Source organism: Canis lupus, chromosome 1 (genome assembly GCF_048164855.1).
Source record: "Canis lupus baileyi chromosome 1, mCanLup2.hap1, whole genome shotgun sequence".
Classification (NCBI taxonomy): domain Eukaryota; kingdom Metazoa; phylum Chordata; class Mammalia; order Carnivora; family Canidae; genus Canis; species Canis lupus.
This window is the reverse complement of record NC_132838.1, coordinates 24,700,309-24,720,293: the sequence shown is the minus strand read 5'-3', so window position 1 is coordinate 24,720,293 and position 19,985 is coordinate 24,700,309. Positions and strand designations below refer to the sequence as shown.

The window sequence follows — 19,985 nt, the reverse complement described above, 5'->3', positions numbered from 1 at the left end:
TGAAAGGGCTCCAAGAAGTCAAAAGAGCGAAAGCAAGGACTAAAGAGAGAGAAAAAAAGAAGGAGCATACCGAGGAAACTTCTAGAGTGCCTCAGGATTCTCCACATCTCAAATCAGCCTCTGTCCAATCTATTGTTCCCTGCCACTGGGGCCTGGCCTTGGTGTATTAATGCTGGAGAGACGTGCTTGGAGAACACATTTGCCTTGATGTCACCGGACAAATCACTTTACAGTAATAAACTGTTCTTTTATGGTATCAAATATTTGAAATAGGTGGGCCGTGAGCTAGGACCAGAAGCCTCTGTTGCACGAAAATTGTGTTAATTGTGATTGCTACTTTTAAAATGCCTTGGTGCATCTCAGAAAAATGCTAATGTGGCATCCTGCCACATACCAGCAGTAAATTCAGTTTACCGTTGGCTAAATCAAGTTACAACCTAACCCAGTATGCACTGAGAAAGCCATTGTTAGCTCGCGCTGAAAAGAAGGGATGGGCCCCGTACCTCCATGTAACACCACAGGGCATCGGCCCCCTGATCTACCTTCTAGCATCTGTTGCCCACCTCCCCTCGGGGTCCTTCACCCCTTTCCTCCCCCACCCCCTCCTTCCTCCCTCCTGCCTCATGGGCTTCCTTTCGCTCCTCCCTCTTCTAACTCAGACCGGCAGGCTCTGCCTTAGTTCATCTCTACCCCGGGTAGAGTCCTTAAATGGCAGTTGGGGTTCAGGCACTGGTCGAGTTGGAGCCAGGGGATCCTTTGTGTTGCCAGAAGTGTTATATTTGTTATTCCCGAGAGGGAGCAGTAGAGGGCACTGTAGCTGTCAGACGTTTTTGATGTTGGAGGCCTGTCTGGTTTAAGTGAACTATATTTTGGTACGCTTTCCTATTTCTCTCTCTTTCTTTTCTTTTCTTTTCTTTTCTTTTCTTTTCTTTTCTTTTCTTTTCTTTTCTTTTCTTTTCTTTCTTTTTTTCTTTCTTTCTTTCTTTCTTTCTTTCTTTCTTTCTTTCTTTCTTTCTTTCTTCTTTCTTTCTCTTAGTAAGAAGATATGTAGGAAAATATTCTTAAAACCAGTACTGTGTAATTTGAAGATTTTTTATGAAAAAAGTTGTATCTTATTAAAACCATAAATCCTGTCTTTCTTGCTTCTAGAATCATGTAGAAAAATATAAAGAAATAAGTTTATGGTGATAAATAAAACTCTAAACTCATTTTGCTGTTTTCTGTGTAAATTGTTACACATGTTTTAAGTAGTATTGTATTGGTCTTTATTTCTGGAAAAATTCCCAATTTTATTTCTCTGCCTCAATCAAAAGGGAGAATTACCAAGATCTTCATTACGCATCTTCATGGAGACCATTTCTTTGGCCTTCCTGGCCTCCTCTGCACAATCAGCCTGCAGAGTGGCTCTGTGGTCACCAAACAGCCTATTGAAATCTATGGCCCTGCCGGGCTTCGAGACTTTATCTGGCGAACCATGGAACTCTCCCACACGGAGCTGGTCTTCCCTTACGTGGTCCATGAGCTGGTGCCTACAGCAGATCAGTGTCCTACAGAAGAACAAAAAGAATTTACGCATGTGAATGAAATGGACAGCCTTCCCAAGGAGGGGCAAGGAAGAACCATCCTATTAGACTCAGAGGAAAACTCGTACCTCCTGGTTGATGATGAACAGTTTGTTGTAAAAGCATTTCGCCTCTTTCACCGAATTCCGTCCTTTGGGTTTTCAGTTGTGGAGAAGAAACGCCCAGGTAAACTCAATGCACAGAAACTGAAAGACCTCGGTAAGTTTTTGTTTTTGTTTTCCTTCCTTCTCATTAATTAAACTGTTGTTAGGTAAAGTTGCTAAAAGTGTCATAATGACTTTCCTGTCTCCCAGGCCTAAAACTGACATTTTCTCCACTTATTTCTTTGGCCCAAAGTTTTCTTATTAAGGGAAATACTTAGGGCCAAAAGATCCTATTCAGGCCAAAACCCAAGTATACATTTGAATCCTTTTCTCTTCGGCTCCCTGGATCCACATTTTTGGTCTGTCTTACCTTCAGTTATCTGGGTTGGCAGAGGGGTGGTGGTTGTCTTAGGTCTAGGCTTTTATGTTTTCATGTCTTCCTTTTGAAATCTGTTTTCAGTGACCTCTTTGGCCTGAGAATTTTTGCCATACTTCTTAGCCTTGCAGCTGCACCCAACTACTTTCAGGGTTTTCCTTCTTTATCAACTTTGCCTACTCATTCAACCTCGGTTAAGTCAATTTGGTGTTCAGAACACTGTGCCCCCACTGTTTTATGTGCGTGGGTTCCTCATAGGTGGAAGCAAGAGCACAGAGACTTGGGCCCCGTCTGAGGCTTTGTACCTCCTCCATGCCAGGCCATCATGCAGGAGGGGCTCTTCTGCACCTTGCTCGAAGTGGTGTCCAGGTCCCTTCTACCTCCAGCATCACCACCTTCTTGGTCATGCCCACGGCGGAGCCTGTACAAAGCATGATGGTGTCTTTTGTATATTTGTTTCTTCATACAATCTCTTCCTTCTTCGCCAACTAAAACAAAATGCTAACTAATGAAGAAAAGTGACCTAGGCCAATGGTATTTCTCTTATCTAGAAACCTGTAGAAATACTATTATATTGGGAAACTCTAAACACGATGTATGCTAGAATTAGTGAATACATTCTGTCTGTTTGTAGGTGTTATTCAGAGTGATGGTCACATGTTGTTCTAGATGAATGTAAGATAACTAATATAAGATTTACCAAACCTAGTTTGGTAAACAAGGAACTGCCCCTGCCTACAAAGAAGATTGATGTATGATTGCTGGAAGTGCTCCTTGATCTTGTGATCCAAATGACCCTCTCACACCATTTTTTAATTAAGGTCGTCACTTTGTCATTATTTAAATGGACTCACTAAATTTACTCAAAGAGAGCTTGTAAATAAAGCGTCTCAAAAACTGTTACTTCCCGTTCACAGTAGAGCATCAAAGCTGGTAGCTTGTCTGGAAGGCCTTCATCTTAGTGGGACTTAAAAGCTTAAAACTTATGTGGCCTGTGTGCTTGGGAAATGTTTTAAGTACTAGGACATCACTAATACCAATAGCCAACACTGAACTTTTAAAAATATATAAATATTCCAGCTTTCTATAAGTAGTAAAATATAACAATCATGAAAAGAATTGGATGCCTTTTCCGTTTTCTGTGCTGTTAAAACAGACTCTCTTAACAAGTCATAGACTCCATTCCCATGATGTGATGTTATCTGCCTCCATCATTAGGTGTGCCTCCAGGTCCTGCCTATGGGAAGCTGAAAAATGGAATTTCTGTTGTTCTGGACAATGGAGTTACAATTTCTCCCCAAGATGTCTTAAAAAAGCCTATTGTTGGAAGAAAAATCTGCATTTTGGGTGACTGTTCTGGGGTTGTGGGTGATGGAGGAGTGAAGCTGTGCTTTGAAGCAGACCTGTTGATCCATGAAGCAACCCTAGATGATGCTCAGATGGACAAAGCCAAGGAGCACGGCCACAGCACACCACAGATGGCAGCAGCATTTGCAAAGTTGTGCCAAGCGAAGAGACTAGTTCTGACTCACTTCAGTCAGAGGTACAAACCGGTTGCCTTGGCCAGAGAAGGAGAAGCAGATGGGATTGTAGAACTAAAAAAGCAAGCTGAATCAGTATTAGATCTCCAAGAAGTGACTCTAGCAGAAGACTTTATGGTGATTGGCATTCCGATCAAGAAGTGAAACCAATATTCCTGAATGCGTCCTGACATGTCTGTGAATATGTTACTGAACCAACAGTCAAGTTGGTGGTGGTGGTGGTGGTTGTGATTGTTTTTGGTCTAAAACTATTTGGGTCCTAATAATCCTATAAAGGATAGAGCTTCATTGCTGAACTGACCCAGCAGTGAGAGGGAGCAAGCTTTTTGATAATAAATCATTTTTAAAGAAAGAAAAAAACCCAGCATCCTATTAAAGCCCAAATTTGGCAAAATGATAGGCTATTCAGGTATCCTTCTCATTTTGTGGCTGCTGCTTCAGTTAGAAGCCAGTACTCCCACGCGATCCTGGCTCGCTTCTGCCCAGTTTTATTGCTGTTGTTGGCAAAGTACAAAGGGCTTGGCCCTCCCGGCTAAAAATGGTATTTTGGCAGTTTGTTGAATCTGTTCATGTTATTAGCAGAGAAATGTAATGAGATACGGTACATGCAGGATTGAAGCTAGCGTATTAAATCCTGATTTGTTTGCTGGTATACTAAATGCAGGGTCAGGGTAGGTGTTTATCCTTCAGTTAATGTTTCTGGAACTTTCTGGTTTGTTCTAAACCTGTGGGTCCCAGCTGGGAGTGATGCCACTCCCCTAGAAATTACGGGGATGTTTCTTATCAAAATGACTTGGGGGCAGGAGAAGAGTACTACTAGAATTTAGTCAGTAGGGGCCAGGGATGCTAGATCCTACAAAGTTTGGGTCAATCATATACAATGAAAAATGATCTTTCCCCAAAATGCAAATTGCAGATCTATTGAAATACACAGCAGGTTAAAACTTATACTCCCGCTGTGAATGAATATACTTTATCAAAATTAGTGGCGTGAATGGAACCACTGGTTAGGTCAAATTCTGCGACTAACATTAAAGAAGTGAAGATGTTGTGATTTTATATATATCAAATATCAAATATTATTTGACAGCAATGAGGCATGAACTGGAACTTACGAATCTGGAGGTAAAGAAATGATATCAAACTGAGGTTTAATTTATGTGTCCCTATTAATAATTCTCTGAGCACAGTGTTAATAAGCTCGCTTTGCCTTCTGAGCTGCCTTCCACCTCCCTTCTGTCTGCCATGGAATATCTCTGATTCGTTGACCCACAATATTTCTCAAAATGGGTGACATGGAAAGCTAGTCGCAAGCACAGGTTCTTTTAAAAGGATTTCCTAATCACAGTTTGGGAAACACCGTATGCTGTATCTCCCTCTGGAGGTGTTCTGGTGCCCGTCGATATATTAAAAACAGTACTGCTTGAATGATCACAAGCCAGTCTCTGGTGCCAGAAAGACATGATTTCAGAGTCCCATTCTGTATCTTCTTGTCTGGGGCAGGTTACTTACTCTCTGTGAGCTTCAGCTTGCTCACTTCTAAAATGGAAAAAATGATTAGACCTACTGTGTAGGATCTCTGTGTAGATTAAATGAGGCAGTGCATAAAAGGAAAATAGCACATTGCGCACAGGTGTTGAGAAGTTCTGCAGTAGAGGGACCTGTCAACCGTTTTGAACCCCTTTCTCAGTTCTGTTTCACCATATACTAGCTATTGACATTTCAGGAACCTACAGAGTTTTATAGTGGACATACGTAGAAATTCTATCACAGTATATACTGTTAAATTCTTCTGCGTTCTGGGGTTTCTCTCATAATTCTGAAGCAGTATCCAGAATGGTCTGACTACCCTACTCTAGGCTCTTGGGCCAGCAAAATTTGGCCAACTTAAAGTGTATCTTGGTTTCTGAACTCAATTAAAACAAGCATTTATTAGACAGCTAATGTGTGCCCAAACCTGTACATCGGGGAATGGCTGCTACTTTATGGAGTTCTTGAGGGTAAAGACTTGTATCTTAGTCATCTCTGCATTCTTGGAATTACCCACTCATAATAAATACTCAGAAATGTTTATCGAATGAAATGAGGCCTTGATGTCATGACCTGTATAAACTTTGAGACCTAAAGTTTAGGACCTGTGCCTAGCCCATTTCATTACTGTATTTGTCCCAAAAATTTGGTGTTCACATGAGTACCAAGTAAGTGCCAGTGTTAGGTTTTACTGTACTGGGACTACATAAATGAATATGAGACAGTTAGGCTCACTGTCTAGGTAGTAGATACTGATCGTGAACAAAAGTAAATATACCATTCCTTTACATATTATCTAATCTTGTAGCCTGGCATTCAGTTTTGCTGTTCTTGAGCATATTTGGTAGCTGACTTGAGCCGTGCCCTTAGAAACAGGCCCTGTTAATATGTGAGCTAAGCCCTCAGAGACCATGGGAATGTGGGAACAAATTGATACGATGGATTGATCAAGCACAGGGATCAATTCATGGGGAGAACTCCTTCTTGGGCTCTCTTGTGGCCTAGAATTTTGTTCATACTTGTAGGACACATTCTAAGACTTTGTGGAGCTAGAGTTAAGAATGAAGCTTATACTGGATGTCCCAGAGCCTGTAATCTGCTCACGATTGTATGACTCTACGAGGGGATTAGGAGATGTATTGTGTATTGTGCCCCAAACTTACTTGATCACAACCCTCTTTTGCCAAGGAACATCTTGGAACAGGGAGAAATATTGTTACTTAATACTTTTTCAATATTTACTATATTTACTTTTTTTTTTTTACCTGAATAATTTATTGAGGTAATGAATTCCATATCTACACTTAGTATTTTCCTTATCCTAAACTGACTTTTCAATTGTCAGGAATCTCCAGGTACCTGCTTACTTTAGATTTTAAAAATACACTTTCCAGTTCTGAAAAGGTGTTGAAACTTCCCCAAACAGACCCCAGATCTCCTGTTTTTCTCATACTCCTGCTTCTTTAATATGCTTTTAATGAATTTTTAATTATAAAAAGCAGCGTGTGCTCGGTAGATAATTTTTTTAAAGGATTCCAAAAAGAAGATGATTACTCATAATTCTCCCACCCTGAGAGCAACCACTTCTCCCTCAGTGATGGTAGGCGTTGGTATAAGTCAAGGTAGCACATCAGTGGACAAGGTAGTACGTGGGTGGACAAGGGTGTGTAGGTAGGCAGAAATCCTTGGACTGTGATTCCAAAGCCTCTAATTCAGTTGGTCTGGGGTGGAACCCAAGGATCTGCGTTTTCAGCAAGCCCTCCAGCTGATGCTGAGATATACGAGTAGCAGACCACATTGGGACAAAAAACTGGCTTTTTCTATGCACTAAAAAAAAAAAAAAAAACAAAAAAAACGGGAGCGTGCATAGATATTTTATATATAAACATGCTATGTTTATATATGTGTGTATATTTTTACATATATATAGGGTAACCTCAATTTTTTTTTTTTCATTTCACATTGTGAGCATCTTCCCATGATGTTAACTGTTCTCTGGAAGCATGAATTTAATGATTTTATAGTAGTCCATTCTATAAATGTCACATAATTTAACCATTTTCCTACTTTGGGGCATTGAGATTGTTTTCCATTATATATAAATACTACCATGAATATTTTAGGGCGTAAATCTTTGTATCTCTGAATATTTCCTCAGGGTTGATTTATTGGAAGGTGAGAACGTCTAACTGGTTGTTTTAGATTCTGCATGGGAATCACCGGTTTGTTTTCTAGCTCATATTCAGCAGCATGAGACAGGCCTATTTATGGGTGGATGATACAGTCCATCAATTAATTACCTTTCCAACTTCAAAGACATTTGTCTTATAAAGATTATTTTGGCCTCCTGCTGCAGATAGCTTTATTATGTCTTTCAGCTTGCACAATGTAATTCAATTGTAATTTCCTTGAATATTCTTATGCCAACTTCAAAATTTGAACAGTATTTACTTATGGGGTACAAGCCCTTACTGCTTCAAATATGTTCATGAGTGATGTACAGGGAAGGTACTTTTGTCTTCACAAAGACATAAATTTATAATGAAATGTACTGGTTCTGTCCCTATTGATTGATGGATTTTTCAGGTAATGAATGATTCAGAGTATTTTTTCTTACATGGTAAGAATAAAAAGCAAATGCTAGTAATGTTTTGAACGTTCACTCTTGGCAGGATAAGAATAGAGTTTGGGCATGGTGGGACAAGGGGTAAGTAAGATCAAGAAATTCTTTTCTTCCCTAGTAGAAAGTAAACAGTGTTTAAAGCTGGAAAATAAATAGCACTTTAAGTATATTATGTTAAAAAGAAAAAAAGGGGGGTATTGTAAATACCAGATGCATAGTTAAGAGTAGAGGAAGGGATCCTTAGTGGAAGGCGTGAGAGGTATGAAGAGGGTTGATCAGAGGACTACTGTTTTTTATTTATTCAGACAGAGAGAGAGAGGCAGAGACACAGGCAGAGGGAGAAGCAGACTCCCTGCAGGGAGCCCGACATGGGACTAGATCCTGGGTCTCCAGGATCACACCCTGGGCTGCTGGCGGCGCTAAAGTGCTGCGCCACCGGGGCTGCCCAGGACTACTGTTTTTTTATAAGCCTGATAGTACTGGTACTATTTGCTATTTTGAACGGTTTGTGTGTGTGTGTATTCACTTAGTTTTTTTTTTTTTTCACTTAGTTTAAAATTATATTAAAACACACATAGATATGATTATTCTACTCTGAATAATTGTAGCAGTTGCTGGTTTCCACATGGGTGCTCCAGGTATTTGACAGTTCCTCTTGAGCCTTTTTAACATTCCGATCTGGGGCGCCTGGGTGGCTTAGTTGGCTAAGCATCTGCGTCTTGATTTCAGCTCTGGTCATGAACTCAGGGTCCTGGGATCGAGCCTGTGTCAAGGCTCCGCACTCAGCAGGGAGTTGGCTTGAGGATTCTCTCTCCCTCTCTCCCTCTGCCCCTCCCACTCATGCTCTCTCTCCCTCTCAAAAAAAAAAAAAAGAAGTCTTAAAAACAAAAAAATTCCAATCCTTTCTCCATACTGCAAAGTGATTTTTTTCAAAATGCAAATCTGAGCCTAGCATGCATCCCTCTACTTGAAACTTTTTGATGGCCTCGCCTCACCCGCCCTTTCCAACCTCATCTTTCTCCACAGTGCCATTCATTTTTGGAGCTCCAGCCACAGGGACCGTCTTTTAGTCCTTTGTCAGAGGTTTCTGTTGTTACCCAGTCCTGGGGAACTGTTCCCTCTGCTTGGAGTGTTCTCTTTCCCGTAAGCTAACCCTTACTGCCTTCAGATCGCGGCTCTGCAGTCATCCTCAGGGAGGCCTTCCCAGACTTCCCACTAGGTAGCTTATTACTCCAACAGCACCAGCTCCCCACCTTCCTGGTGTTTGGCACTCATGTTTTCGTTTTGTTTGTTTGAGTATTTGATTCATGTTCCCCTGTCCTGCCAGCACTAGGGTTCCCGAGAGCAGAACCGTGTCTGGTTTGTGCATTTTGTGCCCGGGCTCCTAGCTCATTGCTTGGAGCATGCTAGGCCCTCAATAAGCAGTAGTGACTGGCTTAATTGTCCTTACCATCATGTTCCAGTAAGATCCAGTGCCTCATTCTCCTAGAGATTTTTCCTGATCAGTACTAAAAACAAAAGAAAAATCTCCACCCTTACTCTATGAAATAAAATTGGAGAGGAAGAGAATTGTTGTGACTTAATAAAGCAAATCCTTCCAAATAATCATTCTTAAGCTCTAACTTGGTGTCCTGTATATGCAGACAGATACCTAGCATCAGAGAAAGGTCTAGAAAAAGAAGTTTCAGTGCCTAAGAGATTGTTGACTTTGGGCAGGCATAGAAAAGTCAGAACAAAGGTAGTAAAGAATGAGAAGAGAAGGCCAAGCCCCAAGCAGGAATCTGAAGTCCCATGCAGGGAAAGGAAAATGTGGGAGAACCTTAAAAATACACGCCTGATATTCAGTGTGATAGTGGTGGTGTTGCTGGAAGTAAGTCCCTCCAATTCCCCCAAACTGTCTTTGACGTCTGATAGACATGTAGGTTCAGGAGATCTCCCCTCAGCCCCACACACCAAACGAGAACAAGCTCTGAATTCCCTGACAGGGTTGGCCTGGGTGGAAAGGGGGGAGTGGAGGGAGCACCTGGGGTGACGCGATCCGGGGAGCGGCTGACTCTTGGTTTTGGTTCAGGTCACGATCTTGCGGTCATGGGATTGAGCCCCAAAGCCCCGCATTAGACTCGAGTCTGCTTCAGATTCTCTCTCCAGCTAGTGCATTCTCTCGCTCTTTCGCGCTCTCTCCCTCAAATAAAATCTTGAAAAGGGACAGCAGAAATGAGAGAGTGAAACAACCCTAACCTAGTACAGTTCATAGGAGCTGGAGTCAGGTGAACACAGAACCAAAGCATCCCAGGAATTTTCAGAAAATTGCAAGGAGGGCATTGGGCTTTATGTAACTCGTGGGATGGGGAGGCAGGAGAGGTTTGAGACAATTGCACGTGTATCTTAAAGGACAGGGCAACTTTAGCTAACATCTGGATACAGACACTTCTGTATGCCCTTGACAGACATAGTCTAGGGATTAAAAAGCTGTCATATCCAGGATAATAAGGAAGTTGAGGGGGGTGCCTAAGTTTACCCAAAGTAAAAAATATTTCCACTCCTAAATAAAGCTGAGAAACACTGTTGCTCAGATGTCAGCATGCTAATTATACACTCAGCAGACATGGCAGGTACAAAGATTAAATTCGCCCACGAAAAAGTAAAAGGGGAAAGGCAAGGATCAAGTTTCCCAGCTATATAAATCCCCCCGTAACTGCCAGAAACTTCAGGCACCCTCAGGTGGAGCTAAGCAACATTTAGTTCGGTGTCACCAGATAAAACCAAGGTTATTTTGTCTAGGTCGTTCTCTACATTGTTGTGGCTTCCAGAAATCATAGGTTTGTCTGAATGAGACCATATCTCTGTCAAACATCCTGGACTGGAGCTGACTGTAGAAGTATCCACGTCTGGGTCAGCCGCCTAAATGCTTTCCTAACTGGCCACCACGGGCCTGGCTGTGGAGTGTGTCTTCACACAGCTAGTAGATACTGGAACGTGATTGATTTTCTTCCACATGCCTCTACTAAGAGGCAGGTTCGCCTACTGCAGTGGTCTTCAAACTAGGGTTTTTATATTCCTGGGGACATGCAAAGACTTCCAAAGATATACAGGCTCGCTTCCATATGAAGTATTTCCTAAAATCATCTTACAAATATTAAAAAGTTAAAAGAATACTACAACTTTTATTTTAGATAAAATTACTAAAAGAACTTCCTAAAAAAACACAATTTGCTTAGACTCACACACACAAAAATAAAAGACTATTCAGATTTTCTGTTTTTTAAAGAAATTTAACTTGTAGTGAAGACACTTCTTACAAAAAAACTCCCTAAAACCCAAAATCTCCAGGCTTAGATGTTAGATGGTTTCACTAGTGAATCATTCTAAACAATTAAAGAAGAAATACACCTTTTTTCCACAAATACTTCCAGAAAATGGAAAAAGAGGGAACACTTCCCAACTCATTTTATGAGGTCAACATAACCTTAATGCCAAAACTTAAGGACATCAAAAGAAAGGAAGATTACAGTCTAATCTCTCGTAAAAACCGTAAAGAAAATAATACGCTAATTGAATCCAGTAATATATAAAAAGAATGAAACATCTTGACAAAGGGAATTTATTCAAAGAATGGAAGATTTACTTAATTTGAAATCAATATTATTCACAATATTAACAAAATAAATGGAGAAAAAGTAGTAAGATGATCTCCATAAATACAAAATTATTTCTGATAAATTTTTTTAAGATTTATTTATTCATTTGATAGAGCATGGGCAGGGTGAGGGGCAGAAGGAGAAGCAGACTCCCTGCTGAACAGGAAGCCCAATGCAAGGCTTGATCATGGGACCCTGGATCATGACCTGAGCTGAAGGCTGATTCTTAACTGAGTGAGCCACCCAGGTGCCCCTCTGATAAATTTTTTAAAAAGACCTATTTATTTAAGAAAGCAATTGAGAGCATGTGAGTGGGGGGAAGGGCAGAAAGGAGAAAGAAAGAATCTCCGACTCCTTGCTGAGTGCAAAGCCCAATGTGGGCTCAATCTCATGACCCGTGAGATCATGAGCTGAGCTGAAACCGAGTCAGATGCTTAACCAACTAAGGCACCCCTCTGATAAAATTTAATACCCCATGATAAGAACACTTAGCATATTAAGAACAGGAAGGAATGCCCTTAATCTGATAAATATCTACAAAATAATTGAGTAATATTACATACATTTAGCAATAAAATATTGAAAGTTCTCCTCCTGGGATGAGAGACAAGGATGTTCATTTAATACCACTTCTATACAACCTGCTTTGAAGGTCTTAGCCAGTGTAACAAGGCAAGAAAAATGAAGGTATAAGGATTAGAAAGGAAGAAATAAAACTGTCATTGTTAGATGGTAAGATTATGTGCACAGGAAAATCCAAAAGAATAAGCAGATAACTTGTTAGGATTATAAGCAAGATGTCTGGATACTCAATCAGTATAGGGAAAACCAATTTTGTTTCTATATTCCACCAGTAAATAGCTTAAAAATTTTTAAATTAAACCATTTACAGGAGCATCAAAACCATCAAAGACCTAGGAATAGATCTAATGAAAGATATGCAAAACTTTATTGAAAACTATAAAACATTATCAAAATATATTAAAGAGGATTCAAATACATAGAACCACATACCATGTTAATAAATTTTGGGTATTCAGTGTTGGAAAGATGTCATTCGTCCCTAAGTTTATTTGTAGTTTCTTAGTCGAGGTGGGAGTTATATGGGTACCTTCACAGTATGAAAATAAACTGTTCTGTTGTGATTTGGGCATTTTTCTATATATACATTATACATCAATGAAAACTTAAGAACATTTTGAATTGTATGTCAATTATATCTTAAAGCTGAAAAAAAAAAGGGAACTTTTATGAAGAAAAAATTCTTGGCAGAATTCTGAAGATTCTTATTTCCTGGCAATTCAGCCAAGCACCAATCTAGGTGTTGCTGTGGATTCTGCAAATATGATTGAAGTCCCAAGCCAGTTTACCTGAAGATACGGAAATTATCTGTGTGGATCTATTCCAATCAGTGGTGCTATTGGAAAGCAGAGAATTTTCCCTGGCGAGCAGCAGAAGGGCAAGTTAGAGAAGTTTGAAGCGTGAGAAGGATTTGAGAGTCCATTGCTGGTTTTGAAAACGGAAAGGGCCACATTCAAGGACCCAAGAGTAGTGCTTGGCCAGTCGCCAGATGGAAAACAGGACTTTGGTCGTACAACTGTAAGGATCTTAATTCTGCCAACAATGTGAGCGAAGCATTTTCTTCCCCAAGAGCCTCCAGATAAGAACTCCGCCCTACTTATACCTTAGTTTTGGACTTGGGAACCCTAAGCAGGAAACTCCGTCAATAGCTTTCTTTACCCTCTCTGCCCACTACAGACGTCTTATCTACAAAATGGTGAGATGATAAATTGGTATTGTTTGGAGTTGCTAATTTTGTGGTATTTTGTTATGCAGCAATAGAAAAAGAATACAATCACTATGTAGTTTTTAAAATGTATTTGTTTCATTGAGGTATAATTCACATGCCACAATTCACTCACTTAAAGTGTGCAATTCAGTAACTTTCAGTATATTCATAGTTCTACAATCGTCACCACATTCAATTTTAGAACATTTTCATTACCTCAGAAAAGAAATTTCTTACTCTTTAGCTCTCATCCCTTAGCTTCCCATCCCCCTAGCCCAAGGCAACCACCAATCTACTTTCTGCCTCTATGGATTTGCCTAATCTAGACATTTCATATAAATAGAAGCATATAATATATGATCTTTTGTGTTTGGTTTCTTTCGCTTAGTATGTTTCAAGGTCCACTGTTATATCTGTGCATTAGAACTTCATTTCTTTTTATGACTGAATAGCAAATATTCAATAGTATGGACATACCATATTTTGTTAGGCTATTTATTCTTCAGTTGATGGATCAAGACTTTTTCTTTTTTCAAATGGTTAAAAAAAATCAAAAACAAAAAACAAAACACATAACATATATTTGCCCTAACAATTTTTAAGTGTACATCTGAGTATTAACTATTACTAATAACATATTATTGTACAGCAGACCTCTAGAACTTTCTCATTTTCCATGACTGAACCTTTATACCTATTAAAAAACAATTCTTCATTGTCCCCCCCCTCCAGCCCCTGGCAACCACCAATCATATAATATAAAATAATAAAAACACATGTATGGTAAATATTAAGTGAGGTTCCAGGACAGTCTATACCTTCCTGTGTGTCTTTCTGGAAGAGCTGTTTAGCATAGTGCCAAGAGAGTGGTCTTTTAAATCCTAGCTGTATTGCTAGTCATACGAAGTCCCTTAAACTCTGATTCATTAGACAAAGCCCCTTAATCTCTGATTCATTGTCCTACTCTGTCCTACTCTGTCCTATTTTATAAATGCTACTCTGTACACTGGGTGATACAATAGTGTCTATCTCAAGGTCACTGGCAGATTTAAATAAGTTGATCATAGTATAACACTTAGAATAGTGCCCAGCACATAGTGAGTCCTCAATAAATGCTAGCAAATAGTATCCTGTCTAAATTATAAAGATTGTAAATGTCTCAGAAGCAGGGGCCCTTGCCTTCCTTACAGCTGACATGTAGAGACTGCTCAAGCTTTTTCTACTTGCTTGGCTCAGCAGTATTTATTAGCAGATGCAGGCTTTGTCTTGCTTGCTGGTTTCTCCATCTGCTCTAAATTTAGGACTAAATAAAGACAGTTGTGGGGGTGGAGGAGGTTTTAGAGATCTCTGGTCCAAATCCATTGGGTTTTTGTTTTGTTCGAAAGCTGTAATCCAGAGAGAATTTAGAAGCATCTGCTGAAGACCATTTTTAGGCATGTTTTGCAGAAATTTGTAGCATCTATTTACATTGTTATGTGCATCCATACTTTGAATTGTCAACCATTTGCATATAGTAATATCCTAATTGGTGTTCCAAATTTGATGCTACTCTATATATGGTAATTCCTAACTCATTATAACATATGGATATTAAATAAACTGATTTATGAGAAGGAATTCACTTTTTCAATCTTGGTAATTAGAATAGTCACAGTCTTACAATCCCAGATTTGAATAAAGATGTCTTAAGAATAAGGCATCATAATTACACTTTACATTTGTATAGTGCATAGTAATACCTTATATTTGTATACCTTGTTTAATGCTTAGGAGTGCTCAGTGAAGTAGGCAGGTAGGAGAGTATGATGAATTCCATTTTACAGATGAAGAAATTAGAATTAAGAGATATCGACTGACTTGCCTAATTTTCTAAATCATAATAAATGGCAGAGCCAAGACTGTGCTTAGGTTTTATAACTGCTAACCTGTGCCCTTTCCATTCTGCTGGCAGAGGAAAAAGTTAGGAATTCCTACTTTCTTCCACCACGTTTTACAGCCTGACTCTTCTAAGGACCAGCAGTGGTCAGTATGTAAACCCCAGGCCTCCTTTGGTGAATCCCATTTTATAAATGCTACAGCCTCATCCCTCTGGCAATGAGGATTTATGCCAGCCAAATGTTGCAGATAACAGTGTTTAACTGCATTGCTAGAACTGAGAAACTTTGGAATTGAAAGATCAAAAACAATCATTGATTAAATAATTTGAATAATGAGAGAGAGTCTTCTAGTCAATACTCAACCTTTTTGCTCCTCACTTCAGGCGAAAGATGCCTGTAAAACCACATGTAATGTGGCTGCAGAAGGTATTTTGTAGGTACTTTGAATAAAAGCGATCACAGGAGTTTTGCAGTTTGTTTCCCTGGAAGAAAGCCACCCTCCCAGAGTTTCTTGTCATTGAATAGGTGAGAGACAGCAGGATTAGAAGTAGAAAGAGAAGTAGCCTGAACATCTAGTTGATGGGGACTGCCTCTCTGTGGGTGAGACAAAGTATTTATGGTGTAAAGGAATTCTCTTGAATGGCAGAGACAGAATGACTAAATCTCTATGCAATTAGCATATAAATTCTGACCTGACAAGTATAAACTGGCCTAGACAAGTATGAAGCTTTTGATGTTGGGCATAGAAACTGGTGAAGAGAAAGCCAGTGTAAAGGATCCATTTCACATAACACACCAGGATTATAGGAGTCTTTGTATTTCAGAGGACTAAAACCAAATTAAATGAGCTTAAACAATAACAGAATTTATTGATTTCTTATAAGTCAAAAGAACAAGGATGGTACCAGCATCAGATGCAACTGGATCCGGAGCTCAGAGGATATCAGAGTTTTCCTCCTCTTTCCTTCTAACTTTGAACTCCATTTCCCTCTTTATTATCCTCTTTGCTTATACAGATGGACTTCTCTACGCAGCCAGAGAAGATGGTTGCCAGCAGGGCAGACTGATGCTCCGTCCTAGCATAGCAATCCCAGCACAAAGGGCGAGCATGGCTTCCACGTATAAATTCCCAGAGAAGGATTGTGATGGCCAAGGTAAGCCATGTGTCTGCCTGCAGAGCAGGCTAAGGCTCAAGGGCAACCTAGTGCCAGAACGGGTCCGTTCTTCCTTATATCTCCACACCCAAATCAACACAGACGGAGTCTATTACCAGAAAATTGATGCTGAGGAATTTGGCTGGGCTATCACAGTCTGCTAAGCTGTGGTTCCCAGATTTACCTGAGGATAAAAATCGCCACAAGTACGCCAAGTGTGTTAGTTTCCTATTACCACTGTAACAAATTGCCAACATCTTAGTGGCTTAAAACAACACGAAGGTACTGGCCCACGGTTCTGGAGGCCAGAAGTCCAAAATCAGTTTCAGAGGACTAATGTCAAGGGGTTGATAGGACTGTTTTCTTCTGGAGGCTCTGAAGGAAGAATCCGTTTGTCTTTTTCAGCTTCTAGTGGCTTCCCCGGGGGTGTTCCTTGGGTTGTGGCCTCTTCCTCCCTCCTCACACTGCAACATTCCAATCTCTCTTTCCATCGTGACATCATTTTCTACTCTGACTTTTCCTGTGTCCCTTTGATGAGGACCATTGTGATTACCTCAAGGCCCACCAGGATAATCAAAGATTATCTCCTCACCTCAAGATCCTTAACTTAATCACGTCCACAAAGTCCCTCTTGCCATATGATGGCATATGACGGTTCCAGGGATTAGGATACAGACATAGTTGGGCCATTATTCATGCTACTATGCTACTATACCATGTAATTATTATTAGGTAAATTTGAGAAACACCACGAAGAATAGCTAGTCAATATTAGAACTGCAATGTAAATATTCGAAACCACAAATATACAGACGGAATTAATTATTTAACATAAAGATGCCCCAACTGGGTGGCCCAAACACCACATTTTTCCACGTATCAAAAACTCATGCCTTTTTTATTTTTCTGTAGTAGACCATTGAATGAATTTACCACAATCTGTTTGTATATTCACCCATGGATGGACATTTGGCTCATTTCCTTTTCTGTTTATTTTAAATAAAGCTACTATGAACATTTGTGCACAGTCTTTGTGAAGACATATGTTTCCATGTGAGGGTGGGAGTAATATCGACAAGTGGAATTGCTGGGTTATATGATGAATGTATATGTCACTTTTTAAGACACTGCCCAACTGTTTCCCAAAGTGACTGTACCATTTTACTCTCCTACTAGTATCCCAGGAGCTCCACAAACTTGTCAGCACTTGATACGGCAAATCTGTTTAACTTTAGCTGTCCTAGTGGCTACAAGAAGGTATCTCATTGTGGTGGTATTGGTTTTTCTTAAGTAAGCTTTACACCCAATGTGGGGCCTGAACCCATGACCCTAAGATGGCGAGTTGCAAGCTCCAGGGACTGAGCCCGCCAGGCACCCCTTGTTGTGGTTTTAACCTGCATCTCACTGATGTCTCTTACTAGTGAGCCTCTTTTACTGTGCTTTTGGCCATTTGTATATCTTATTGTGGCATTTTTGGGTTTTTTTGCCTTTTTTTAATTTGTACTCTTTCTCCCCATTACCCTTTCCCATTTTTTTTTTTTCCTGAGATCCTGTTAGTGCAAATGCCCTTGAGGCAGCAGTGGTAGCTACAGAGAGGGCTGTTTCTGCTAAGTGAGGCCTTGGGAGGAAGGGATTTAGGGTAGATGAGGTTGGGAGGTGGCGACAGATGGGGTTCAGAGTGTGGAACCATGTGGGACTCTGGATCAGGAAAGTCAAGACTAGAGCTGGGGTAGTTTGGGTAGGGATGAAAGCCTTCTCCGTCACCTTCGGGCTTCCTTCCTCCTGGGTGTCTGTTGAGGTTTTGCTGCTTGCAACCCCAAGAGAACCACCATAGCCTACTAGGTCGTTGTGCTCGCAGTCATCCGATCCAGTATAAGCTCTGACAATCCTTGCAGGGAGCAGCTGTGAGACGTTGTTGGATTTTCATCTTTCTGACAAAAATTTATTATTTTCTTATCTGTTGAAAATGAGTTCATGGCACCCTCCTCCGAATAATTAAATAACTGAAGTGTAGTCATTCATGCACAAATTCTTAGCAAATTGTGAGGTGCCCGAAGGGTATACGGTATTGCTGCTGCTAGAAGTTTTAACCTGGAAGGGATTGACAATGGGGTTCCCTTGGGCCATCGGCTTGTGAAATGGCATTTCCAGATCCCTTGTGCCAGCCCCACTACTGCCAGGTGAAAATGTCTGAGAGCCACTTGGAAATAAGAGTTGGCCAAAAAGGATGCAACCAAAGAGTAAATATTTGACTGATTCCTGAATGGAACTCACTTGATTGTCACAACAGCCTTAAGCTTCTTTTGAGGATAAAAGCTCAGGAGCGGAACCTCCGGGTTTCAGGGGTACCTTGTCCTATTTCTACACGGTGATGCCAACTGCCCTCCAGAACGACTGCCCAGTTCATGCTCCTACCAAGAACACTTTAGAGGTCCAGTGCCCCACTCACTGCCCGCAGGGAATATCCGACTTCCTTTTTTCTTACTTCAGGTCTGAGACATGTAAAATGGTATTTAGCTTTGATTTACATTTCGCTGATTACTAATGAGTTTAACATCTCTTGGTAGACTTATTTTAGTCATTCGGATTTCTCCTGTGAATTTTCTCATCATAGCCTATGCTCATTTTGTTTTCTGTTGGATTTCCTGTCTTTTCCTTAAAACTATCTTGGAATCTTTTTTGATATAATAAATCTTTATTTTGTGTTGATTTTGAATATTACAAATAACTTTTCCCATTTGATCACCTATTAGTTGTGTTTATGATGGCCTCCATAAGATAGAAATAATTTAAATGAATCAAATCTACAGATTTTTTTTTGTCCCCTTAAAATGTGCACATTTGGCATCTTTTTTAAAGAAAAATTTCTCAGCCCTAAAGTCCAAACAATATTCTTTTACATTTCCTTCTGTTGGCTTTATAATTTTGTTTTTCAAATTTAGGACTTTAATCTGCTTAGAGGATTTTTTTTTTTTTGCATATGTTGTAAGATTCAACTGAATCTTTCTCCTTAGAGTGAGACAATTTTCGTATCTACTAAATAATTCATCTAGTTCCCACTGATTAATGGTGTCTTTCTATGCCGAGTTCCCCATATTAATAACTGCTCTATTTGCCCTTCCTGTGCCCATACTATACTGCTCTGATTATTCTAGATTTGCAGCATGTCTCATTATTTGGTAGGGTACATCCCAGGCCCCTCTTTTTCCTCTTCTTTTGAGATGTATCTTAACTATTTGTAGATATGTGTTTTTCCATATATATTTTAGAATCAAATATTCTAAAATATAGAGAATTCTAAAATAAAGAGAATCAAATTCTCTTCACTTAGGATTATGATGCAATTACATTTAATTTATAGGTTAATATTGGGAGAATTGCTATTTTTATAATGTTAAACTCCTTCTAGCAATGAATATAACAATATGTTCTCATTTATTCAGGTTTTATTTTATGCCTTTTAATTGAGTTTTACATTTTTATACAGATAATTTATGTGCATTATCTGCTAGTTTAATTTCTATATATTTTATAGTTTTATAACTACTGTAAATGGTATCTTATACTGGGTTTTGTAGGTGTAGAGAAATGCTATGATTTCTGTATGTTGCCCTGCAATGTGGCAACCTTCCTGAGCTTGTGTGAGATTTATTAATTTGTTAATTCTCCTGGGCTTTCCATATGAGCGACAATAACATGTTTCTCTCTTTCCAATCCTTGAACTGTCTTTCTCAGGGCATTACATTGGTTAGTCCTCTATCTTCGTGTCAAATGGCAGTAGTCTGTTTTGT

General features: G+C 39.7%; 1 protein-coding gene across 12 annotated transcripts in view; it reads left to right on the top strand.

Annotated features, from left to right (window-relative positions):
• The window catches only part of ELAC1 (elaC ribonuclease Z 1), a 40,077-nt gene that overhangs the window by 7,006 nt on the left and 13,086 nt on the right, over positions 1-19,985 (top strand). For 8 of the 12 annotated variants that reach the window (XR_012029340.1, XM_072823067.1, XM_072823075.1 and 5 more), the window contains exons 3-4: positions 1,314-1,781; positions 16,057-16,194. Coding sequence is in view for 11 of the 12 variants with exons in the window: in XM_072823067.1 (XP_072679168.1) it covers positions 1,314-1,781; positions 16,057-16,194 (606 nt within the window). In the remaining variant the exon portion in view is untranslated. Of the gene's footprint in view, positions 1-1,313; positions 1,782-3,260; positions 13,254-16,056; positions 16,195-19,985 lie in introns of those variants that run through there. The other 4 variants (XM_072823104.1, XM_072823098.1, XM_072823090.1 and 1 more) reach the window with 2 other exon arrangements.